The sequence below is a fragment of the Oculina patagonica genome, chromosome 11, assembly GCF_052425735.1.
Source record: "Oculina patagonica isolate OP01 chromosome 11, crgOcupat, whole genome shotgun sequence".
Classification (NCBI taxonomy): domain Eukaryota; kingdom Metazoa; phylum Cnidaria; class Anthozoa; order Scleractinia; family Oculinidae; genus Oculina; species Oculina patagonica.
In genome coordinates, this window is record NC_135768.1 from 22,058,550 (window position 1) to 22,086,118 (window position 27,569).

The following is a 27,569-nucleotide window of genomic DNA, read 5'->3' on the forward strand; positions in this document are numbered from 1 at the left end:
CTTTTGCTTATCTTCTTTAAGAATATTATTTGCTAAACTGTCGATATCGACTGTTTCCTGGCAACACGGTCAAGTTTGAGTTGGCGTTTCGGCGTTCTTGTATCTGCTGTACGAGATTGAATATCCGATGAAGAGCTGCAAGTATTATGAGTCGACTTTGGTAAATTACAAATGGAAACGCGAGTCAACAAAAATGATATCGGTAAGAGCGAAATCAACAGTAATTTCTGCACGCGGAAAAAAGTCGAATGTGTGAAGATTGGGGCTTTCAAGGAGTCGATTGTTGTAGTCTTCAGTTCATGACATGAAATGAATAACATTGTTACCAATTTTAAACACGTTTCCATTGCATTTTTTGTGACACGTTTCTCACTGCACTGCAAAACTCGTAAGGATGAATGCGAAACCAGAAAGCGATACAAGCTTGTGCAAGGGTTTCGTCTAATAAACGAAAACAGATGGGCATTTTCGTCAAATGATTACGGTTGCGGGGTTAATTTATTCTGGCGGAAAAAATGATTTTACGCAATTTGCAAACAGCGCGTCTGCCACCCCCCCCCCCCCCCTCCCCCCGTTTATCCACGATGGAAGCAAGACAAGCACCTCATATTCGGAAGTTGTATTTTTGCTTGGTTTTTCAGTTTTACTATGGTAGCTTATGTCAAGCGCTGTAATAATCATCAGCTTGCGGTGCTGAAACCTGGCTAGCTAATTCAGCACGATGACAATTATGCTGACCTCAGGTGATATAATTATATATAAGTTCCAGAAGAAACTCACTGATCAAGTAAGACAGAATAATCCAGTACATGGCAAATATGTTGACTTTAGATTACATGAGTTCCATAAGGAACTTAGCACACCAGAAAGAATTAATAACCAAGCACGAGGTCAATATCCTGCGCTAGGATAAGTGGAATTCCATAAGGAACTCAGCACTCAAGTCAGACAGAATAATCGAACGCGAGGTCAATTTGCTGCCCACAGATAACATAAAGCCCAAAAGGAACTCAAACCCCAGTAAGAAATAATAATCCAGCGCCAGGGTTGATATGCTGCTCTCAGATAAGATTAGTTCCAAAAGGAACTTATTCCCCAAGTAAGACAGAATAACCCAGCACAAGGTCAATATGCTGCCCTGAGATAACACGAGCTCCATAAGAAACTGACCAGCCAAGGAAGAGAGAATAATCCAGCACGAGGTCAATATGCCGCTCACAGATAACATGAGTTCCATAAGGAACTCACTACCTTAATAAGACAGAATATTCCAGCATGAGGACGATATGCTGACCTCAGATAGCATGAGTTCCATAAGAAACTCATCACCCAAGTAAGACGGAATAATAAAGAATAATATGCAGCCCTTAGATAAGTTCCAAAAACCTCACTAACCAAGTAAGACAAAATTATCTAGTACGAGGTCAATATGCTGCCCTCGTATAATATGAGCTCAATAAGGAACTCGCCAGCCAAGAAATGCAGAATAATCTAGCACGAGGTCAGTATGCTGACCTCAGATAGCATGATTCCATAAGAATCTCCCCGCCCAAGTAAGTAAAGCAGAATACTCTAGCACGAAGTCAATATGCCGCTCACAGATAACATGTGTTCCATAAGGAACTCACTACCTAAATAAGACAGAATATTCCAGCATGAGGACGATATGCTGACCTCAGATAGCATGAGTTCCATAAGAAACTCATCACCCAAGTAAGACGGAATAATAAAGAATAATATGCAGCCCTTAGATAAGTTCCAAAAACCTCACTAACCAAGTAAGACAAAATTATCTAGTACGAGGTCAATATGCTGCCCTCGTATAATATGAGCTCAATAAGGAACTCGCCAGCCAAGAAATGCAGAATAATCTAGCACGAGGTCAGTATGCTGACCTCAGATAGCATGATTCCATAAGAATCTCCCCGCCCAAGTAAGTAAAGCAGAATACTCTAGCACGAAGTCAATATGCCGCTCACAGATAACATGTGTTCCATAAGGAACTCACTACCTAAATAAGACAGAATATTCCAGCATGAGAACAATATGCTCCCCTCAGATCGCATGAGTTCCAAAAGAAACTCATCACCCAAGTAAGACAGAAAAATATAGAATAATATGCAGCCCTTAGATAACATTAGTTCCCGTCAAAAAAATCACTACCCAAGTTAGACAAAATAATCAGTACAAGGTCAATATGCTACCCTCATATAATACGAGGTCAATAAGGAACTCGCCAGCTAAGTAATGCAGAATAATTTAGCGCGAGGTCAATATGCTGACCTCACATATAAGGAGTTTCATACGAAACACAAAGCCCAAGTAAGACAGACGCAACCCAAGTTAGACAAAATAATCAGTACAAGGTCAATATGCTACCCTTATATAATACGAGGTCAATAAGGAACTCGCCAGCTAAGTAATGCAGAATAATTTAGCACGAGGTCAATATGCTGACCTCAGATAACATGAGTTACATAAAGGACTCGCCGCCCAAGTAAGACATAATATTCCATCACGAGGTGAATATGCTGTAATTAGATAGCATGAGTTCCATAAGGAACTCATCACACAAAAGGTCAGTATCCAGCTCTAAGATAAGATAAGTTCCATAAGGAACTCGCTACTCAAAAAAGACAGAATAATCCAGCATGAGGTCAATATGCTGAATTCAGATACTGTATGCAATGTTTTTTAATTCTTTGTTTGTAACTTAATAACGGTAAATGTTACAGTTAGACTGGTCTTGATGAAACATGGGATTTTGCGGAGACTTAGACCTCTGAGTGAGCAACTGCAGCAATACTTTACCAAGGAGCATGGTGTTTAATGGTGATCTTGTGTCACTCGCTTTCAGGCAGAACTTATAGTTATTACAAAAAGGACAACTGTCATAAACGAGTTGGGGCCAATATTGTTTCGACAACCCAGTTTGATTGATTTAAGCTAAGCTTATAGAGAAAATCATATCATATTACTTTTCACTCTTTTTTTCCTGACCATTTCTTATTCGAAGCCTTTGTTCTAAGAGCAGGTGAAAAACACCTAAGATTGTGTTGTTTCAAAATCTACTTTTTCACCAAAAATGTATCGTAACATAGATCCTGATGTAGACGGAAAATTTAGACCACAGTCAATATCGATTTAACAAATCAAGTTCGTGACTTTTTTTGTCCCTGTTCTCGTGACACTGGGAGAGAAGTGTCTTGCCCAAGAACACAACTTAAGATATTCCTCCAGGACTCGAACTCGAACTGTTGGATTGCGGAGTCCACCGTGGTTGCATCGTCCAGACAGATTGCGTATTTTCAGTGATTTTCAAAAAGAGATACCTTTTTCATCTTACCTGCGACACACTGTGGCTTCATCTTAGTGGCGTAGATCCAGTCAACAAATCTGCTGATGCGAGCAAAGACGGAGAACGTTGAGCCAGCTCTACACCGGTGGTCTCCCCAACTAACAGCACCTCTTAAAATCCAACGTCCCGACTCTTTGCAGACAAATGGTCCTCCACTGTCACCATGGCAACCACTGACCACACTATTTCCACCATAACCCGCACACACCATAGTTTCGTCGTCCACTGCGGCTGGCAAATTGATGTTTCCCGCTGCACAGGTCATATAATCAACAACTGGCATCTTGGCTTCCTGAAGAACGTCAGAAAGTGTGGAGTTTGACGAAGTTTTACCCCAGCCTTCGTGTGAAAAAAAAAAGAGTACCACAGCAATTAAGGAATACACTGTTTCTGTGCTGCGACCTTTTTTTAAGAGGGAGCGCTGAATATTGCTTCCTGGGCTTGGGGCGAGTGGACTAACGGACTAGGGAGTTCGAGTCAGGTTGAGCAACGAGGGAGAGGGTAGGCGAAGGGAAAGAGCTGTCAAACGCAGGAAATAAATAATAAAGATGGTAAATTTTAAGCTCGGTGATAAATTATGAAGATGAATTGTCCAACAATGACACCAGCATGGGACAAAGAAAAAATCTGAGTCCCCGACGGGAATCAAACCATGGCCTATCAGATATCGAATACTACAAACCTGATGATTTCGTCATTGCTGATCCTAGCAGTATGCAGGACGCGTGTCACATATCAACCTAGTAAATGGCCTAGCTCACCACGAGACTCTCGTTACCCAGTTGGTTAGAGCGCCCAACTAGTATCAGGGAGGTAATGGTTTTTTTTGTCAGGGACTCACATATTATCTTTGTCCCATGCGCGTGTTGTTGTTGAACAATTTATCCTCATTAAGTGTTTTATCTCTTTCTTTGCTTTCTCCTTCCCACTCTCTTCACTCGCGTTCTCGAATTCAAGCGCTTCACTCAGTGTTCCTTAACAGAAGTATTGTATTAGATCTATCGAGACTCACCAGTGATAAAACACTCTGTTGCTATAGCAACTCGTTGTCCTTTACTTGGAAGACAAGCTGGCCAGACTTTTCCAGGTTTGAATTTGGCAAGTCTTGCCAGCTTTACCAACGCAACGTCGAAGCCATACCCACTAATCATATACTGCCCATGTATTATTATGCATTAATATACAATCTTCGTTCACTGTCCAAAATCCACGCGCGCAATTGGTTAAAATAGATCACGTGATTTTGCTTTACCTGTCGTCAGCAAACTCAGACAGTGCAGTATTGACAATAATGCACGAAAATCGTGCATTATTGAAGGTGTCTTCAGCTTCAAAGCTTGTAGAAGTGGAAGAAAAGTATATTCCTCAAATTATTAACGATCCAATACCAAACAAAATCGAAGAGGATAACAACTTGAAGCGCTTTCATGTTCAAAGGTAAACTGCAGCTCAATAAATACATTTTTGTGTGCGATTGACTTGCTTGTAGTTGCTTGATTGTGAAAGCCATCGACTTGCATTGAACAAGCGTCTCGCTGACTGTATTTATGAACGACCACAGCTGATGAACGATTTTATGAACCATTTTAAGTTTTATTTCTGTACGGCTAATTTGTGATTTTTATATTATTGATGTAATCCCGTGTAATTATGTACTACTACACTTCTTATTTTTAAACATTAAGTTTGTTGTTTGAAGTTCGTTAAGTCGATGATCGCTTGCAGTTCGATGCAGTGTACTCAGATTGTATATTAAAAGGGTTAGAGTCTGTTCGTTCGTGTTTTGTTGACAAATACACGCACTTGCTGGCCTCACAATGAACTCAAAATTTTCAATACTGCACGAGGCGTAGCCGAGTGCAGTATTGAAAATTTCTCGTTCATTGTGCGGCCAGCGCGTGCGTGTATTTGTCAACAAAACACTCACAACAGTCTCTAACCCATAATTAAAACCTAAGGGCGCTTTCCATTTGTCAGAACTGGAGACCTGAATTTCGTTGTCAGTCAGATTTGTCCTGTCATATCAGTCAACACATAAATATTATGCATTGTTATAGCAGATTTATGAGGAAATCTCGTGGAAAGCGAGGCACATTTCAAAACACCGGACCGGCCGGCCAAATCTGACAAATAAAAAGCGCTCTAAGTTACACTTTCTCTTTGTTTAAATTGCATGTTTTAAACTTTGCGTGGGTAAAACATATGTTCGTGAGAGTCATGATCAGCCTACGGAAACTTGTCCCTGTGGTGCAAAAAAAAAATGACTGATATAGGTAAATTAAGCTGTCAGAGATCCATTTAGGTAATAATGTACTGTTTTGGTGCTATAGGACAGAATAATATTACGACGTCGAATAGGTACATAATTTTTTCCCATTCCTATTAGAACAGTGACAACATGAAAAAGAGCTACAACGCAACAGAAGACAATATTTGGGTGAACTTGTCATTGAAGTAGCTCTGTAACATCACTGAACGAGTCAACGCCGCTTGAGTTAAGCCCGTGTTTTTTGTCGTTCAGTGAAGATGAGAGAGAAAACTTTTCAGATACAAGCTACTCCATACCAACTGGCTACTCAGTAAACCGTGTTACATTTTTTAAGTTGCGGTTACTTTCTTGGAAGAATGTCCTCGGAAATTTCAAAGCTGGTCCAGTTTCTTTTTCGCAAGACTTCAGGATGATCACACAAGGTAACAAAGTTCCCAACAACAAAACATGGATTATAAGAAATGGCTGATTTGAAGACCAAGGCTAAATTTATTTTCTAGAACAACCTATTCTTTAAAAAATTGCATTGTGAATTTCATCGATTCGCCCTGGTGTTTCGTAGATATCACTTGTAGAAGTAAATACTACCTTAATTTAACCATCAGATATGAGAAATGACTAATTTCTGGCAATAAGCCGATTTAATCAGTGGGAAAATAATTGTACGATGCTGTCTTCACGAAAAAAAATAATAATGAAATATTACAAATGAAATTCGTATCTGGACTTGTCTCTAGGCTAAGGGAAACCGCTAGAAAATCGAGTATTTTTACAAGCATTTCACCGTTTTGTAGTGGCCTACTTTGACAGTTTTGCTACAATAGCACCGGAAAAATATGCATTCAAATCTTTATCGCACGCATATTATTAACATCGCTCTGCAAACATGTTTGCTAATCATTAATAGAAAGGACTGACGCTTTGCAACTTAACGTGGCTGTTCAAATAAACAGTTACAGAGAATTTATTTTGTTGTCGTATTACGTTAAGTAAGGACGTCCTGTCTTTGTTCTTCAAATTACTTCCGATGACACATGTGTCAACATGATATTAAATAGCGCGAAATTACTCGTATCAGAAGTTGGATCGACTCCTTCGAGCGGAAAGCGTTCATGACGTTTCATCATTTCTCATGTGCCATAGCCTGCGTGGCCGGCGTTCAAAGGGGAAGGAATTGATCTCATTTTTTGTCGGAGTAGATAACAAAAAGGAAGAAAAATATGAAGGGATTATTCGTTTTATTCTGCTCAGCTTTGCCTTTATTTCTACGTTTTTTCACAATCTGGAAGCCTGAAACAGACCACACAGGTCCATTTTAATAATATCACGTTCTTCAATTTAACTCAAATCGCGCATTAATCAGTGTTCAAGCTGAGATTGGCATTTGGCACCTTGTTTGATTGAAGGAGACATATAAGCATATTTCTTTATAATTTATTTTGTAACTTTTAAGTGCTTGGAAACAATTTTTGACAACCTGCTCGGACCTTCAACCGAATTCCTTTCAAAATAAGCTATTTTGCATTTTTAAATGTTTTAAAACGATGAACACGATTTTTTCGTACTTCTTTATTTCGCCAAAAGTCCTTTTTTACTTAAAATTTCTCCACGGTGGCTAAATAAATAAACATATCGTAAAGATTTTGTGTTCTTGCTTCCCCACGCTAAGTTTACTCTTTCATACGTCCAGACTAAATTGATTTAATCGAATTAAATTAAAAAATGTCAAAACAATAAATGTCAAATTAAAGCGCCGTTTTATAAAAGGAAATGTTACAACAAACCTACGCTTGTATATAATATAATAATAAATAATACATAATATTTTAAGAGGAGGCCTCCAATAACCTAGGGGTGGTTTTCAGGAGGATCTTCTGAGAAAATAACTGTTAAACCTTAAAATACATTAAAATCTAAAATACAATAAAAAGACAAAACCTATGCGGTACGCTAACTAAGATTAATCAAAGTGCCCGTTGGGCTGTCTCGTGTTTCAGATCAGTAAAGTAGCACCCGTTGCTAACAATCATATAAGCTCAGAAAAACCATCTCCGGATTCTACAATATTAATTCTCAAATTTCATTCTCAAGCATTTGCAACAGCCTGTGCTATACGAGCATCGCACCATGTGCCCTTTCTACACATTCTACTCAAATAGTCAAACCAAGACTGCCCTTCCAAAAACTCAACAAAATCTTCGCAATGATTTCTAAGGTATTCAACAACTGCAAAACGCATTATCTAAAACGCACTACGATTTGCTACTTTCATACTTAATTACTTACTTCCCTATTCGCCATCGGCGCTCAGGGCAGCAAATGACTTGCTACCGAGTCAAATATCTGATGACTAACACTTCGAAAAACGAAAACAGTCTCCATTTCCACCACAATCATAGACTGCAGCTAGTCGTATCTTTTGCGAACGCATGTAACGCACTCGGTCTTTGTATAACAGGACCGTAGGGAGGGGGTGCGATGGGTGCGTTCGCACCCCCCCCCCCCCCCACGAGCCTTGGAGGTCCGCTCATTGTGAAAAAAAAATATATATATTAAAATAAATAAATAAATAAAGGGTATTTCTGTACTTCGACTATTTACATTCAATATGGTCCTTTGGGTTGAAGATCCACCATTTGAAGATTCGTGTGGTATATTTTAGACCAAATTGTGTGATTATAGGTTAAATTCAACGATACATTCTACCTAATGTCCTTCATAGTCGAACCATTCGAAGTGCCATTCGAAGTGCCATTCCCAGGCGCTACCAAAAGAGAGGAGACTGGGTACTTGTTGGGCTCGGAAACACCCAAGGACAGTACTAAAAGATCAACAAACCGACTCTGGCTGATTTATGTAATAACCATTTTGACACTAAAATGAAGAGAACTATCTTTTTCCTTTTTTCCTTCTATGTGCTGCTGTCATTTTTAGCTAAATAAATTGTTAACTACGTTTTTGAGGTTCTGTTTCGAAAAATGTGATTTGAATTTAAAAATGTACTAGAATTATTGTCGTCGTTTTCTTCACTTTTACCTGCATTTTCTCCTAACAAACTGTCTTCAAAACGCACGAAATGCCTATTTTTTCAAAATTTCCTGGGAGAGGATACCCCCAGACCCCTCCCCCCTACATTAACGCGCCTGCGGCGCTCAAGATTTCGTGCCACAGCCGCTCATACGCACCCCCCATGAAAAATCCTGGTTACGGGCCTGTATAATATCTTAGTACGACCGCGAGAGGTCTGGCGCCAATGTAAAACTGTGAGTGGGACTGGGGAAAGACGCTAAAAGTTTTTTCTCGCCTCGCAGGCTCACAACGTTCGGCGCATTGCGCCTCTCAACGACTTAAGAGAACAAACGACTGTTTTGCAGTCTACCACAATCACAAGGAACAAGACCAACTGCACGTAATCTATTTCTAAGTTGTGAAAACGAAGTACAATCATAACATTTAACAATTATTCGCCGAAGGCGAATAATTGTTTTTGTCTAATTTTCAGAGAAGAATATCAAGAACTATAAAATAAAAAACTAAAAACACGGAATTAACAAACACAAGTGCTCGCTTGAATACTTGTAAACAAGTTTAATTCATCGATTGTAAATCAGAATTTACACTTAAGTTTAAGCAATAAAACGAAGCAAAACAAACACTACGAAAAAGACAGATAACTAGTACCTTTCTTTAATCGTTGGCGACTTCTGAGCAATTGTGTAAATCCTCTTGAAAGAAGTTGAGTAGCTCTGATCTGAAGAGAACTGAGTCATTTTTGGTCAATTATTAAATCTGCCAATGAGTTTCTTGTGCCCGTGTGCGATCTCCAAAACCATCGTCCTTAGCACCAATTCTAATGCCTTGTGAACCATCTCTTGAAAATATTTTCGGTTCAAAAGCCTTGGTAGCCAATTTTTAAAATTCCAACTGTTTTGTATACCATGGACTTGATGTGATTTCTTTCGAATGAACGAAAATTTCATTCATCAAATGCCACCATGTTTACTTGCCTGGATGGCAAAGTTGGCGGGCTTAGTAACCAAGCCCTGAAATGTTGTATTCACCTCCAAGCGAGGTGAATATAACGTCATAAACCAGAGCTTCTTGACCAATCAGAATGTCGCATTCTTATATTCACCTCTTGAAATTAGACTAATCCCTGTTATTCACCGTCATGTTTTCACCGAAATTAACAATAGGCTATAGGACCAGGAATCTTTTCAATACACCACACATAAATAACATTTTATAAAATACAGAAAATTTTTTATCATAACTAAATTTCCAAAACCTATATGCATTATTCCAGAATGAAGAAAATATAAAACTTCTATATTTCCCCCTTCCCATCACCCACCGCTCGCGCTTCGCGCTCGCTCAAAATCCCTGCCTCTCTCCAAAACTCTCCAAAATCCGCGCGGCCTTGGAAAAGCCTGTGAAGGAGGCAGACGCATTCTGATTAGGTTAGAATGGGTCATCTTTCATCAGCCCCTTGAAATTGCCTGGATGGGGGAAGGGATATGGGACGGAGATAATGTAATCTCTGGTTTTTCTTTCTACGTCATCTGCCACTTGACATTAATTGCTCAGATAAGGCAGGAATTATGGCGAAGAGGGATTTTAACTACATACGTAATACGCACTTTGCATGGGTCTAACTCGATAATGAATCCTCACTTAGACAACAAAACAAAATAGAACCGGGCAATAAGAAATGACTAGTACAAGATATAAACGAAAGAGACAAGTTATATTTTACGAGTTTTTAGTATTAGAAAGAAAACAGACATTTGCTTAGATGATATCGGGAACAGGAATTTTGTTTACCTTAGCGTAATACGCATTTTTTCATTTTGTATGAACCATTTAACTTAACAAGAAATCCTGTCTTAGACCACAGAGCAAAATAGAACCAGACAATTAGAAAAGGCTTGTACAAGATATAAGTTAAAGAGACAAGTTATATTTTATGCGGTTTAGTGTAAGAAAGGAAACAGACATCAAAGCGGTGTAAATAAACAAGCAGCCTTTGACCTTACTGGCGGCAAAGTATCGTATTCGTATATCGGTTGTCACGCAAAAAAGGAAATAACGCTACTAGGCACGTCTATAAAGACACAGGGCTTCTTGTTTGTGTCTTTCTTACTGCGACGAGTTGACCTTTAGCATGTATCTTAGTGAAAGGGGGAATTCAGGGAATTTTGAACTGTTTTCCAAAATGGTTTAGTGTCATACTCGAATTGAACACACGCAAGGAAAAAAATGTCCAAGGGATCTACAAGTTGTTTTTTAACTAGTTTAATCAGCGCAAATTTCAACTTGCACCAGCTAGTAAAGGCACACATCTGGTTCGACTATTACGGTCTATTACATCTTTGAAATCCGAATCTAATCAAAGATTGAAACGACAAAAAAAGTTTTTTTTTTCTGACATATTGTCGACATACCTACAGTTCTGTATGATTCTGTAAGGAGCAATCCTGTTTAAGAACAAAGCCGAAGATGGGATACCACATCAATATTTCTGTTTGAGTGATAACTTCACTTAATATTCTCCTTTTGACACATTATTTGACATATCTGAAAACTGCTCTGACGTCAACAACCCTCGACCCTAACACGCGCCAAAATGGTTTTCTTGTAACGCAAACAGAAATTTGACAACAGCTTTATCTTCTAATTCATACTTTAACAATACCCACCGCAAATATAATATCAAAACACAAACCTACCGTAAAGATAAATTCATTTTCCATGTAAAAAACTACCTATTTAAGCAACATATGTGAGATAAAATCTCCTTATCAGATTTGGCGGTATTACTAAAGATAGTACTTCATGTAATATATTACATTATACACATACCTCATAATGCAAACATTTCCACTATATGTCTCACACGTGTAAATAAGCACTTTTAAAACTCGACAAGAGAAAACGCGCAATACGAAGAACAGCATCCCGATGCATCTTATCAGCAAAATGTATCTATGTAAATATGGCTATTTCTTACCTTGTTTCCTTGCTACTTTATCACTTCGTTACCTTACAAGAGGTCTTACACAAAGCACTATTGTGAGCTACCAAGTCTACTCGGATAATCTCGTGTTACGTCACGGTCACGTCGTTCACGACGTGACCGCGACGTAACACGAGACAAAAACAAGAACAAGAATTAAAATACTAGTAACTAAGGTTAAAAAATTAATGATTTAATAAAAACTGTTTTAGTTTGTATTTAAAAATAGTTCGGTATCAGTTTCTTTAAATTAAAGCACTTGGTAGTGTGGTCCAGTCATTAATGGCTTTATAATATGTTTTGCTTTTTCCCCATTCCGTTCTTGGCATGTAGCCATTTCGGATATTATAACCGTGATGTTGATTCATGGTGGATCTGAATACACCGAAATGTTCGGGGATGCTACCTTTCATTGCATCTTGCACAACACAACACCGATGACCGAACCGCCCCGCATTTAAAGACACCCACCGCGACGACGTCAGGGCCTCTGCTGATGACATTTCGACTTAACGATCTTCTTCGCAAAGCGATAATTTTCAAAAGATGTAATTGTTTCATCTGTGTTGTAAGACCAGACTGGTCACCCTAGGCAATACCTGCATAATCTAGGTGTGGTAAGACAAGGCCATCAAAATATGATATGAGACTTTTCTGATCCAGCATATGATAGATTCGATGAAAGACTAACAGACGATGTCCTAATTTTTGTAAGATACTTAAAAGATGAAACACGATTTATTTGCCCTTCATCAGTAGAAAACTGAAAGTCATTAAACGCAGACAACATTGTCTTGCTACCCGAAAGCATCAGTTTAGTCTTCTTCGCATTAAGCGTTAATTTGTTGTTGGTGTACCAGTCGGAGATTAGGGTGAAGTCATGTCGACGGGCATCATTAAACTCTTGGGGTGTCGACGCAGCAACTATTAAAACAACATCATCCGCATACAATATGAGTTCACTCTTTGTTACAGCAGCTGACAAACTATTAATGTAAACATTAAATAGAAGCGGGCCTATAGCTAGGATACTTCCCGGTGGCACACCTAGGTCAATAGGGCAAGTCTCTGATACCTCCCCGTTTATACACACGCATTGCCGTCTATCTGCAAGATACGATTTAAACCATCTCAGGCTCCTTGCTGCTAGGCCTATGTGTTCAAATTTTCCCAGGAGTATCTTGTGTTCTATAGAGTTGAATGCCTTGGATATGTATGGGTAATCACATGATTTCGAGTGCAATTTGGGATAAATAAGCACGAGTAAATTTTTCAAAGGCTAGCAAAATTTGTAGTCTTTGAAAAATTTACGAGTGCTTATTTATCCCAGATTGCACGAGAAAAATCATGTGATTACTTATTAATAATATTCATGAAAAAATTGCGAGAAAATAACATGCGCAAATCTCATCACGAGTTGCAAATATCATCACGCATTCATTCAAAACAAGGTCAAAGCCCAAACAACGTACAGGTTCCTCAATGTTTTAAAGGTTTTTTAGTTGAAAAATTTGGCTAAACAGTCAAACGAATTGTCTGAATAAAAGATTCTAGGTTTTACCTCTTCCAGATCGAGATTTTCTTCTGCTCATTCTACTTGTCGAGCTTTGCTTGAGCGCTTTCAACTCGACGGCCAGCTAAGTGAAGCTGTTTCGCTTTTCATTTCAACACTTCCTTGGACGAAACAATCCTCTGTCTCGTACAATAGAAAGCCTATAAGTTCTGTTCTCTAAGTACAGTGTCTTTCAAGCGATGTTAGCATAACTTTGAGGCTATCTGGTCCATAATCTTCGAAAATGTGTTTGTTGTTTTTTGAATTCGGCGAATTCGGCGTAAATAAATTTGCTCAAGCAAAGCGTGAAGCTTAGTCGGCTTGTAGCTTCGATTCCGTCGGCAATTTCCTTCTTAGGAAACCAGTTATTTCAAAACGAGAATGAAAAACCAGTGCTTTTCAGTGCTATGGTATTTACAGCTGTCTTCTGGTCCTCTACTGTGCTCAAAACGCCAGCCATTTTTTTTACTCGCATCTCGAAGCAGATGATGCAGATCCAAACTTCGAGACATTCAAATCGCGTGAAAGCGTTTGATTGGCCCCCTGTTGCTGCCTTTGTTTATTAACCAATCAGATCAGGATGCCGCGTTTGTTTCCCTCTTTTTGCACTGAATTTCCTCATTTCTGCATCGAATTGACTAAAAACTGCATTTCTCTAAGCCAATTAGATTCGAGAAATGTTTTGATGTATATTATTAATCGAGAAATAGCATACCAGCAACTTTTCCTCCATTCATGGCATCAAGTACAGAGTTGTTCAGTTGACCCACAGCTTGTGCCGTACTACCCCCACCATGGCCCACGTCTAAATCCATACTGATGTTTGTATAAACAGCCCAGGTGATCTAGATAAGCACTCATTTGTGTGCTTGTGCTGAAAAGGGGATGTCATATGGGACGATTGGTAACTTAGTTGCAGTTCGCATACGTGCACAATTGTTCAAAAGTGCAATATTATATGTCGTGTGCGCATAAGACAAAATTTGGACGACCCGTTCCGTTTTTTTCTAGCTCTTCGTCTTTCTCGGCGTTCTTAATCTCTCTAACTTCTACTCTTTACACCCTTTGCGATTGCCGGACACGTTTTGCTCTTAATCAATGGTAAACCCTGGAAAGGAGACTTTAATCGTTCTTATTTTATTTTGCGAGGGTAGCACGTAAAGGCCTACTCTGGGACCCAAAGTCGCCCAAAGTCGCCCCAAATCGCCCAAAATCGCCTAAAGTCGCCCAAAGTCGATCTAAGTATAGATATTTTCTGTAACAAGGCTTTATGGTGTACCATGATGATTCCCATGTAGTTACATGTATACCACTACTGTACTTAGGTCGGTCACCTAAAATTGCCTAAAGTCGCTCAAAATCGCCCAAAGTCACCTAAAGTCGCCCAAAATCGCCTTAAATCGCCCAAAATCGCCCAAAATTTTGGACAAAATAAGCTAAAATCGCCTAAAGTCGCCTTAAGTCGCCCAAAGTTACGGCGACTTTGGGTCCCAGAGTAGGCCAACGTAAAAGTCTTGCGACTGACAAACTTGTTGCCCTCGGATTCTCGATCGAATTGGAAATTAGAAGTGTTGATTTTTGTGGAGGGAGGAAAACCGGAGAACCCGGAGAAAAACCCTCGGAGCAAGGACGAGAACCAACAACAAACTCAACCCACATATGGCACCGGGCCGGAGTCAAACCCGGGTCACATTGGTGGGAGGCGAGCGCTCTCACCACTGCGCCATCCCAACATTGATCCATTATTGAAGCGTAAGTAAGCTTTATTGTAAAACCATAATATATAGATTTAGGCAAGCCTAAAAGCGGAGCTCCCCGGTTATATGCCCTTTAAAAAATTTTTTAGAATGATTTTTTTATTCCCGTTATTTTCTTTATATATATTATGTATTGTTTTTCATCATGAACAACAGCACCAAATAAAAGTAAAAATAGTTGATCAATCAAAAGAGGATGATCATCTAGCAGTTTGTGCATAACCTCCCAAAGATATATAAACTCTCAAAGAGAAACTAGAACAAAGAAAGTGTTGCTCTAGAAAATATCCATACACCCACCATAACTGGTATGTTATAGCTGTACATAGCATACAACTGGAAAGTTTTGCATGTAGCTTGTCCCACCCCCCACCCCCACCCCCCTCAAACGGGGGCCCTATTGGAACAGTGACAGTATTATTTCCCGATACTATAAATAACAACAAATAACTAATCTGTGAGACACACCCACACAACAAAACAGCTGTGTTTAATGTTTTATTATTTAATGACTGAGTTCGGTTTTGGTGAAGTAAAAATTTGCCTATGAACAACATATATTTTATCAGTTATTATTGTATTGCAACATGTGAGATTAATTTAGAGATTGATGAACTGTGTATCTCATTATCATGATTACTGTTCTTCCCAGTGTGGGCACTGGGAATTAAATGTTTGGGTAAGTAAAGCCTGCTGTTGAGCCAAGTGGCTCATCAGGCTGGAGCGTAACCAGGTTTCTGCAGCATTATTAAGCGGCTAGGAGTATTTCTACTCCCCCTGGATGGGATGCTAGTCCATCGCAGGGTTAACCCCCCCCCCCTCCCCCAGCAGTAAATAAGCCGGTACCCATTTATACACCTGGGTGAAGAGAAGAACTATGAGAGTAAAGGGTCTTGCCTAAGAACGCAACGTAGTGCCTGGGCCAGGTCTCGAACCCGGACCGCTCGATCCGGAGTCCAGCACAATAACCATTAGGTCACCAAACCTCCCACAAATGTTTGGGTAACCGGATGATTTTTATAACCGGATGATTTTTTGTTGTCAGAGATCCCTTAAGAAATACGTACATGGATGAGCCTTATCTGGCTCTATTTCATTAACTTTAAAATTACACCTGACCACATAAATTGTATTTCACACAGAGTACATAAGTATTAGTTGTACATGCAATGAAGAAATAATATATTCTGATTGTTCATTTATCTGACTTTCTCTCTGTGTCTGCAACTCTCTGTGGAAATTCTGCTACTCGTGTTAACCCTGAAAAAGGGAAAATAACAGATACCATTTTGTTGATGATCATTGACATCAAATGAATATTTATAATTTTAATTGAATTTATTCAGAACATTATACAGATACATAAAAAACAGAGTTATTTTTCCAATTTTTGCATGGGCCAGGGAATGTGTTGGGGGATACATGTATGTTTAGAACCAAAAAGTCCTTTCAGAGTGAGTGTGTCAGCAAAACCTTTTTTTACCTACTGAAGACATTAAGTAGTGCTATCAATAAGACCCGGCACATGGCGAGGCTTTGATGAATGTTTTGGGGTGTGAAACACCGGCTTAATTCACGAGTTCCCTACAAAATGATGTGTCTTTTGAGTCTCTTATAATTATTTATCTCTGACAGGTGCTGTTGAAAGTACTGTGATTAAGTCCAGGAAAGCTAACATATTCTCCCTAAAACTTTTATCAGGGATGTAGCTAAGAAAACACTTAGCCGGTTCCTCAACAAGCCCAGCTGGCTTTTCTGGCCTAAACAGCTCTAAAATTTTACTAAGTCTTTGTGTTCACGTAAAATTTCAGCTGAGTTTAGTTCTATTTCTACATTTGCCTGGTACCACAACTAGACAATTTATGTAAAGTTAGGGCTTGAGCTTATTAGCTATTAAGGTTTAATTAAGGTATTAACAAAAGGAATTCAAACACAACAGGTCAATTTGCACTTCTCCCACAAAATCATTACAAGTATTCCGGTATTTTGTCGGGTCAGGTAGCAGATCTTGTTGGTTGTTTGCCCTCATACCCCTCCTCCACGGTGGGGGAGGGGTGCATTGTATGAACAACGAAAACATTTTACTTGAACAATAAAAACATTTTATGTACATGTGCTGTTACATATAAATTGTGTATATTAAACTCCTCAATTGAACGAGGATTTTAGGGAAATATACAATGTAAACTTACCAAGGGGTTAAAACGCATACCATTTTTCACACCCAAAAGTTTTACACTTGAAAAACAAGTTTCATGCACTAATGTGTCATGGAGCTTCTTTAATATCTAGCTAAAGAAAGGTATAAGCTGACACTTAATAATATGTAACAGTAATAATTACCTGCATCACCAATTTCACTAACTGCACCCCTTGACTGTTTTCCCTGCACTGAAAACAAAATTTATACATATCAAAAACCTGTAAAATTCTTAACTTGCATGCTGGCAAAAAGTATGGAAATCCTAACAGCAAGTTTTAGAAAGACAACAGATTTACCAAAATAAATGATAACTTCAAACTGCATCTTACACCCTCCATAAATACTTCTCACTGAAATTGAGCTCAAAAAACTTGTTGTACATGTAAATAAATAATACATGTATGTATTATTTACTTTTAATTATATAATCCTCGAGTCATCGCAGACAGGCCCATTTTGAACTTATTTTTTTTCACGATCAAAAACTAATCCTACTTCTCTTGTAGAAAAAAAATAGGCAAAAATATTTGATTTAGTCACTGCTTTAAGTTGGAAAACTTTGAAAGGCTTAAAGAATTGTACGAGTCATGTGCAACCTTCCAGAAAGCAATGCTCATAGCCACAAGGCTAAAAAAAGTACCCTCTGATTATCTGGGGCAAGTAGATTTTTCTGTCAAGCAATTATTTTTTCGTGCCTGTTTGCGTAATTTAGGTTAAAAGGCCCAGGCAAGTCGTCTACATGTAAATTATACAGTCACAAGTTTACTAAGAAACATAATCATGCACAGTCCTAGGCAAGCAAAATTTGAGAGCTGCTTGTTAACCACAGGGCAATCTGGAATTTATTTTTTTCCAAGCCCTTATCCTACATTATAACTTCAGAATAAGTTTGGTTGTTATAACTTAAGAAAATTTCATGATCTTTCGCATAACATTTTAGAATCTGTGCTATATTCTTTTATGTACCATATTTATTCGATTAAACGCCACGGCGTTTATTTAATTTTTCGTGATTCGAGTGCGGCGTTTATTAGAGGGAAGCGTTTATACGAGGGCGGCGTTCATTTAAAATTCAATTTATTTCTTGTAAACAATAGTATGGTAACTGAACATTTAAATTAAAAAAAAAAAACAGAAACATGTTTTAGTGCATGCCTGAAAAGTCAATTTCAATACCTTAAAACCTTGTTACAATCAAGAAAAATATTTTTTTTGGCCTGCTCAAGCTTGATTATTACTGCATTTGCTTTCCGGGTCTGTTATTCGAATGAATACTGCATCATCATGATGCGGCGTTTATTTGAGGGCGACGTTTATTATTATTTCTGTTCTAACATGTAGCGCTTATTCGAGGGAGGCGTTTAATCGATTAAATACGGCAAGTTATAAAAATATGAAAAAACTAATCAATTTATTCTGAGAAAGGCTGTAAAATCAGATAAGAAATACAAAACTTTCACAAAACGTTTTCACTCATAACATTCATATGATAAAAATATAAAAACTAAAATAAGGAAGACTACGCAAAGTTCTCAGTGAAAAATAACAGAGGTCATGGAGAAACTATATTTCGCTAAGACTCTCAGCTAGCAATGTCCCCTATACAGTATGGGGCCCAGTTCTCAGCCGGGTCCAGTTCTCGGCCACTTTGTGTTCAACGCGTTTTTTCACGCCTCAGTTGAATTAAAACAAAAAGTTATTTACATCCAGCGATAGATTTACATTTGCGATAAACTGATTCTTGTGCTCTAAGTATCGTTAGTTTTATCCTTCAACACGCTATAGAAAGCTCACACGTCGAGTTTACGCGGAGGTAGGTTAATTTGTTTTCCCGAAATCTTGTTTGTTTACGGCTCCTTGAAATTCTTGGATGCAGTTAAATTCGTATTTTATCCGAAAGCCCCAACCAAAAGAGCTAATTTTTTGCATGTGAAACGTAAAATAATTCAGCTTTCTGCTTAAGTTAACTTTTCGTTGATTCTTTGTATTTTGTCGGTCTTAATTTACTTCGGAATTTTTCCGTGCGACTTTTGCGTATTTGCCAGTTCTCGGCCACCCTGCTCGCTATCACAGCTTAGCGCTTGATTTTTAATATAATTTCATCTACTGCAGCCAGAATAAAAGAAAGAAATGTTTTAAAAATAAAGTTCAATTAAATCTCTAAGTTTTGAGCTGACTCTTGTCTTGTTTATTATTTCTACAACACCTAACTCTTTCAAGACCTTTCCACTGCAAAGTAAACCATCTAAGGCTACGTTTACACGGGACCGGTCCGGAACGGATCCGGTCCGATTTTCGGACCGGTTAGGCCTTCTGTTTACACGGGACCGTTCTGGAACCGGTCCGGAACGGATCCAAAACTGGACCTGCTATTTTGCAGGTCCAGTTTTGGATCCGTTCCGGACCGGTCCCGTGTAAACACCTGGATTGGTTCCATTTCGTAACGCCTGCGCAATTTAGGTCTGGGAACTAGTGAAATTTCTTGGCGGGAAATTATGGCAGCCGGCGCGCCGCTCAGTTGTGTTTGTTTAAATAATTAATTTTTCGTGCGGGGTTTTCCGTGTAAGAAAATTTTAAAAACCACAACGATATCGTGACATGAGGAGGCAAATAGCCGTCATCTTGCTCGGCCTTATTCTTGGCTTGTCTACGCTAAGGCATTTAACCATCCTGCAAATGGCGGTACATGCAATTATTCAGAAGAACAGAAGACAAAGATACATGAACTTCTCCTCGACTCTGGAAAGTTGTTTCAAGCAATAAAGCAAAGCAGAAACGCCAGACAGAGAAAGCCCAGGAAGCACTGTATAAGACCGGGAAGAACATCCTCATGGTGGGACAATTTCTCAAACAATGTTGTGGTGGATGAAGAATGGCGCGAGAATTTCAGAATGTCCAAGGAGAATTTCAAGCACCTCTGCCAACAGCTTGCACCTTTTCTTCAGAAGCAAGTGACAAATATGAGGAAACCCGTAGATGTCGAGAAACAGATAGCGGTAACCTTATATTATATATCTGACGAGGGAAGATACCGAAAAGTTGCAAATGCATTTGGAATTGCAAAGTCGACTGTGTCGTTAATTGTCCGTAGAGTTTGCAAAGTGATATCTATTGTGTTGGGACCAAAGTACATTAAATTACCAACAACCGAGGATGCAGTCCGGGAGGCGGTAGATAAATTTAATGAGAAGCATGGTTTTCCACAGTGCATTGGTGCCATTGATGGCACCCATGTGTTCATTAAATAACCCATTGAGAATCCCACAGATTACCTTAACAGAAAGAACAGATACTCCTTGAATATCCAAGCTGTATGTGACTATAGGTATTGTTTTACAGATGTTGTTGTAAAATGGCCAGGTAGTGTCCACGACGCTAGAATATTCTACAATTCTAAAATCAATGAAATGCTTAAAGATAGTTTAATACCATCAATGCCTAAAACTATAATAGCAGATGCTAGACCTGTTCCAGTATGTATTTTGGGCGACCCAGCTTATCCACTCTTGCCATATGTAATGAAAGGGTTCCCAGGGGGTGGTAACACTGTACAAGAACAGTATTTTGGGTTTCGCTTGAGCTCAGCTCGCATGGTAATTGAATGTGCATTTGGAAGGCTCAAGGGTAGATTTGGTGCCCTAAAAAGGGAGATGGACATTAAGCTAACTGACCTCCCCTATGTCATTTATACATGTTTTTTCTTGCACAACTATTGTGAAATAAACAATGAAATATTACAAAATGAGAGAATAGAAAGGGCAATACAATATGAAAGGGAATCCCAACCTCCACTGATCCGTGCAAGAAACCAAGCTTGTGAGGCTACAAGCAAAGAAATAAGGAATATTTTTATGCAGTACTTTGACTAATTTGTCAGCTTAATAACAATAACTTTGGCCCAAGTTGACTTCATAACATTGTATTTGTAATATTTATCATAAATTTAATATTTCCATGCTTTGTGAGAATGAAAGATTTAAATGTACAAATGGCCAGTGTAATTAACTTACACTTTATAAAAGTTCTTGTTGTAATGTGAATGAATAAAATACAGAACTTAAGTATTCCTATGTAAATAACAACCTCCAAAAATACAAATGCATTAACATTAATCTCTGTTTGAACATTTGAGAAATAATTAAATAGGGGAACTGAAGTTTTGAGGGAGCGTTAACGCTTGTTCTAAAAAATTGACCTCAAGGTGGGGTACATCGCAATTACCAATTATGCACCAGTCAGTGATAACCCCCTCCCTGCCCAACCCTGGGACTATATGGGGATAAGCAGGGCATTAGGCACACACTATGTGCCTCATTATGCAGGGTTCTTGCTTATTTGGAAACTGGAGCTAGCATCCATCCCCTGGCCCATGAAAAACCTGGGGCTAAAATAAAATGGTAAACAAAAGGGGGTTGCCGTCATCCCATTTCACGCACAAATTTTTATTAACCAAATTCACATCTCATGTATACTTGAGATAGCAAAATTCACGAATCACCTGTCTTTTCTAGTTATTTTCACGCGTCATGGTCTAATTGCCCTATTTTCATATGTCATGCAAAAACCCTTTGCTACCCTCAAAATATTTGTCAACAGCCATCCCTCTTTGAAAAATCCTGGACCCCCTTGTTTGGTAGATGTTATACCTTTAAATTCGTCATGGATCACCTTGAAGCGTATTGGTTTGGTACTGACTGCTTTCGACTGAAATGTTCTGACGTAAAAAAATGTTTAAATCCAGAGTGAAATATTCTTTTTATGTGGATGAATTAGAATTCCGATCAACGTATGTTTGAGCTCTAGTGGTGCTACATAATGATATACAAGGCTGTCTAAATATTTGCTTTCATAAAAATAAAAAGAAAAGAAAACAGCAAAAAAAAAAAAAGAAATATTTACATGTCAGTAGTTGCACTAGGCAATACTGGAAGATCGTATTTCAGCATGAATTGAATGCTCATTCACATGTCACTTTTCAGGATTTTCTGTGTGATCAGGCAAATAACTTCCATTAAGGTGGCAGAACACACTTTTCCGATCTTTGGAGTACGTAACTCAAAACATTGGGAGAAATATTACGTTACATAAGTTAACGTAATATTTCTCCCATGCCCAAACCATTGCAAAAGATGAGCTAAAATTTGGCAGTTTACAAGTTCAGATACTGAATTTGAAAGTTTTGAGTGTTGCGTAAGAACATGTTGCATTACCATGGTAATCCAGCTAATTAAAAATCAACCAGAAAAGTTGAATTCGGCTCAATTTCAGAAAATTCAGTCATTAGATTTTTTGCGTTTGTGTATAACATAATACACGTATTATCATCTTCCAAATTGCAAGAAGTATAAAATTAATTTTGTTTTCCCATATTTGTGTTAAGGATGTGATTTAGAAACAAACTAATGATCATGATACAGCAAGGCTATATGATCCGGCAAAGGGCAGTAAAATGGGCAGTCTTAAATGTCCCTGCATAGTGGATATGTGGGGCAGTAGGTCCACAATGCCTAATCCGTGCCTAATCCCCAGGGGTGGGAATGGGGGCAGGGGGTTACACTGACTGGTGCATGAGGGTGGAACAGAAATAAATTTAGATAAACTAAAATTTTCACCAACCACCCTACTCCCTCCCCCTATTACAAAATTAATGGTCCCTTAAAACTCAATTCTTTAAGTGTCTTAAAACACAGTTCATAAATCATAAATACAAAATGAAACAAACTTCAACTCTTACTGAAGAAGTACAGTTAGAATTCTGTGTATGGGTTTTTGCCTTCAAAGTACATATGCGTATCTGAAGGGATGAAACTGCTTGCTTGCTGGAAGGCCTGAGTTTGTGGCATGTAACAAGGAGGAGCTTGAACTCCTTGTGCCTGGTTTGGATTCTGTAACAAATTTCCCAGCATGGCAAACCCACTGTTTAGTGTTGCACTCATTGATGACAAGCTGTTTGCGAATGTTTCCATTGACTTCTGGTATTTCCTCTCTGATTCGTCCATTTTCTCGATCAATTTTCGCTTCAGCGAAAGTTCCTCTCTTCCTAAAGCTAAGAGCTGATTTTCGGTTGAAAGTTTTTTGGTTAGCTTTGAATCTTTTCTCTCTTTTATCATTTCTGACACCAGCTTTCTTCTCTCGCTACTATTTTCCACTGTTGAACAAGCACTCAAATTACTGGTATTTCCATCCTGTTTACCATTATCCGTAGCTGTAAGTGAAGCACCATTCTTTTCAGAGTTGCTGGCATCGGCTGTTTCAACTGACCCGGGAACTGAGCTTTCCACACCACTTGGCATTGCATCAACAGCAGGAGATCCAGACCAAATTTCGTGGCATTCATCGTACAGATTGGTTACCACCCTTCCTCCACCACTGCGTTTTCCCGAGTCGATAGCTTTTCGAAAATTAAGCTTGAGCTTTTTCATCTTTCCGATTAGCCTTTCCTTTGTGAACACACTTTTGTCTAAGATGTTGGGATAACCAGATGAGCTTACTTTTGCAGGATCGGTGGGATACCTTTGAAGAAACAACGCAAGGATGTCTTCGTACTTGTTTCTCACCGTTTCCCAGTCCTGACCCTTCGAAGCTCTGTCTGCCTTGTAGTCGATGATTACTCCAGCAAGCAGGGTCATTTCATCGTCTGTCCAGTTGAAAACTTTTTCTCCTTCTTCGCTCCGTTTCGGCGCCATTTTGAAAAACAACACTCCGTGTATTCTGCACATGAGCAACTGGTAAAAACAGCTGATTCTAAGATCGTAATCTGTACAAGGTGATTTACATGGGACCGGTCCGGATCGGTTCCACACGGTTCCGTGTAAACAGTAGCCGATCCGGTCCGGTCCGGTTCGGAACGGTTCCGGACCGGTCCCGTGTAAACGTAGCCTAAATGCATTGGTCACACAACACAATTCTGTGGTTTTGCAAGAACCTGCAAAAAGCCTCATAAAAATAATTTGCGATCGATATAACATAAATAAGTTTACAGAGTGATTTTATGACTGTGAAAATTAATTGAGCCTTTTTATACAGAAATTACGCATAAGCTTTTTGGTGGCGCAGAACTGGGCCGCGTGGCCGAGAACTGGGCCTACAAAAGGAGATTTTATTTTTATTATTGTTCGGGATAATTAATTATGAACCGGTCGATAGCTTTACACCAAAAAGCTGAATAATGTAGAAAGCTCTGGGAGAAATTTCAAGTTTCTTTGGTTATTCTGAGAAAAGAAATACCAGTTTACGTCTAAAGTGGCCGAGAACTGGGCCCCATACTGTATTGCATCTGCCTCGACCACATTCTTACAAATTTTCATGTAAATTTTGTTCTCTACTTGTTCTGTACTCTTTCCAACGTTTAAAAGTGGTGTGTTCTTCCTACTTCGGTGATTTAACTACAGAATAAACAAATTAACGCGGACAGAAAAAACCAGAAGTAAGGTATGCTTTGAATACAACTCGTGTTTAAGACAAAACGAATTTCAGTTCATTAAGTCTATGTCCTTGTTTGACATACCGGTACACGACTGAGAGCTAGAACCCAGCTTCGTTTAAAAATGATGTATTAGGTTGAATGCTGGTTAATCTAAATACCAAAGACTTTTCTAATCTGTTAAAAAATGAACATCAATAGCTCACCTTGTTTTCGTAAAGGAATGTTGTCTTTGACCGTCTTTGCTTCAAACTCACCAAGAAGCTTGGAAGATTTTCCATTTCGATCGGCCACAATCTTTACTCCTCTACTAACTATGGTTGTCATCGCGGGTGAAACGAGGAATATATCCAGAAATAATGTATCTGTAATAAACTGTCCTTAAAACTGAGTTCTTCGTGTGCTTTTCAATCGAGGAGTCTTCATGCTTAGTAGTGAACTCATGCGTACGCTTGGTAAATCGGCATGCTGTGAGATTGTTTCCTGACTTTACACACAGCGGACTTCCTCAAGTTAGTCTCCCCTTCATGTAATTCTAACATTGTCAACAAGAGCTAAGAATGATTTTTTTTTCCTCGCGTTTAAAACTTCCTACTATATAAAGCTTAGCTGAGTAGAAATCGTTTTAAAAAACTTTTTTGCTAAGGCCTTGATAGTAATGATTTTTCCCGCCAAAAGACGCGGGTTGCCACCGGAGCCTAGCTCGTTCCCAGGCCTAATCCGTGCGTACGGACGTACGTACGCGACAACCAAAATTTCTCGGTTCGATAGGATACCATTTGCCCTGTCTGTTCCCTTGTACCTGCATGTTACCAATGGAGCTACGCTACGCGCCTTCGGCGCGTGCAGCTCCGCTATCACCCGTCCTATACATTTCGTTGAAACGATGTTCTTGCGACTTGCAAAGCAATCAGAGTAATACAATTGCTTCATGTCTTGCAAAAAAATCTTTCTTTCCAATGACACCGCTGAGCGAGTTGCGAGAACATCCTTAAATTTCGGTCCCAGGCCTTGTGACTTCTTTCTCTGGTTTAACATAACACGTGAGCCGTAGATAGAATCACCGTTGCTATGGTGACTGAAATCGCTACTGCGTGGAAGGCAGGTAGTAAATAATTTGTAGTTAATTTCAGCTTTGGTCTTTTTCTTTTCGGTTTTCAGTATAGGTTTGGTCTTAGAACAAGAAAAATGTTTGCTTTTACCTCAATAATTCGACAGTGGATCATTTCTGCCCTATTTTGGTTTTAACAAAATTTTCCATAATATTTTTACTAAATTCTTGTTATTCCAATACTTTTTTGAGACGTTGTAAGTTTTCATGTAAAATATTATATTTTTTCTAGAAAGCAAATTTTCTGCCCTCTCAAATGAGATATTGAAGTCTTCAATGCTGTAAATAGCTTTAGAGGTATTAAATAAAACGTGTAACATGGTCAATTTTGTATATTTTTGTACTGATGTAAATGTGCTCTTGTGTAAAGTAAAAAAACACAGATCAGTTTAATACGTTTATAACTTCGGTTAGCATCTGTTAAAGAAGAATTTACTTCTTTTTAACAAACACAAGAGAGATCTTTCTTCCATGACAATTTTTCTCTATTTCGAACGTTAACAGTAGATTAAAACATAAATCTAGAGTTTTAGTTTCGATCGAAAGGACAATTTTCGTTTCATGTTTATAGCCTGTGGACTGTTTAAAAAGACGTCAAGCGTCAAAATGTTAAACTTTCTAGCGAAATACCTCTTGTATCTAGCAACTTATTTTATCATTCACTGGCTAAATCACAATGTGCCAAAATATGGGTACAAAATTGCAACTTCAACTACAAAAAAATGTGTGGTTAGGTGAATATTTTAAAAGAAATTACCTTTGAAAAGCAATGCTTTGTGTCTTCGAAATATTCTGTTAACAGTAAGTTATCGTGCCTCCACCATGGCCATCGTAAACAACGATGTCACCAAAATAGACCTTGGACAAAACGAAATTTCTTTTCCCTGAAACTTGTAAATTAAAATTACCTCATCAGTTATAGGTAACTGATGTCATTTTCAAATCGTTCAGGTCATTGGTTTCTTTGTTCTTTACACAGCAGTTAGGTGATGCGGTCGAAAGTTCGATCGTTCATGGTTTGCACCCAATCAAGACTGGGAGAGATCCAAATGACAGTAGCGTGGCTTGGAACAAACAAAAGAAGATAATTAGAAATGTTTTGTCAATGACCACTAAAATGGCGGTAATAACGTCACTTAGAAACCAAGAGTTAAAAGAAAGTATATTTTGAAAATTTAAATTCAGAGATCAAATATGGTAACAGAAGAGAATATTTTCCCAGATTTTTACCCCTTTGGTTGTTTTCTCAAAGGCCTTTATTCTGGCATTGCTTGTAACCGATGATCTTTTTCGTGCTGAAATATTAATGTTAGCACGCATCAAAAGACAATAACGATGGTCCTTCCTTAACTTTGTATCCTTTTTCTTAAATAAGGACCCATTTACAAAACAAAATGGGAAAGATATTGCATTATATTTGTGGCTGGTTTACATAATACATTGCTCGTCGAAAAAAGTCGCAAAGCATTGTAACCAAGTACAAAGTAAGAAAAATAGCAACATTTAGTGTACACGTGAAATTATCTCAAGCATATACGATAAAGCGGAAAAAATCAACCAAACAGCTGCAAATTTGTAAAAGTTGTATTACGGACAAAATTTAGATCCCCGGCGAAAGAGGTTTGACTGGAAATGACTCCCGCTATTACGGACTCTCGCTATAACGGACACTAAACAACGCCCCAAGCGTGTCCGTTATAACGAGAGTTGACTGTAATTGACATTAAACTCTTTCCTACATCAGATACCCTAAAGAAGTGGTAAAATCATTTTATGATCTTGGCTCCACAAGTACGTATTTATGAGGTGCAAGTTCGATTAATTTCCTTCAGAAAATCAACTTAAGTGGATCATTTCCATTAAACTAAGACATTGTTCAC

At 38.6% G+C, this 27,569-nt stretch overlaps 2 protein-coding genes and 1 long non-coding RNA gene across 3 annotated transcripts in view; 1 reads left to right on the forward strand and 2 right to left on the reverse strand.

Annotated features, from left to right (window-relative positions):
* The window catches only part of LOC144630722 (neuroglobin-like), a 140,399-nt gene that overhangs the window by 5,177 nt on the left and 107,653 nt on the right, over positions 1-27,569 (forward strand). The window lies entirely within an intron of this gene.
* Positions 1,953-4,527, reverse strand: LOC144630933 (chymotrypsin-C-like; the record flags this gene model as incomplete). The annotated part of the gene is made up of 3 exons (XM_078489291.1): positions 1,953-2,011; positions 3,347-3,697; positions 4,371-4,527. Coding segments are annotated over 3 exons (567 nt in total), but the record flags the coding sequence as incomplete, so codon positions are not given.
* On the reverse strand, positions 16,148-24,968 carry LOC144630934 (uncharacterized). The gene is made up of 3 exons (XR_013566648.1): positions 24,785-24,968; positions 17,296-17,343; positions 16,148-16,212 (listed from the first exon to the last, which is right to left on the reverse strand). It is a non-coding gene; the product is annotated as an uncharacterized LOC144630934 (long non-coding RNA).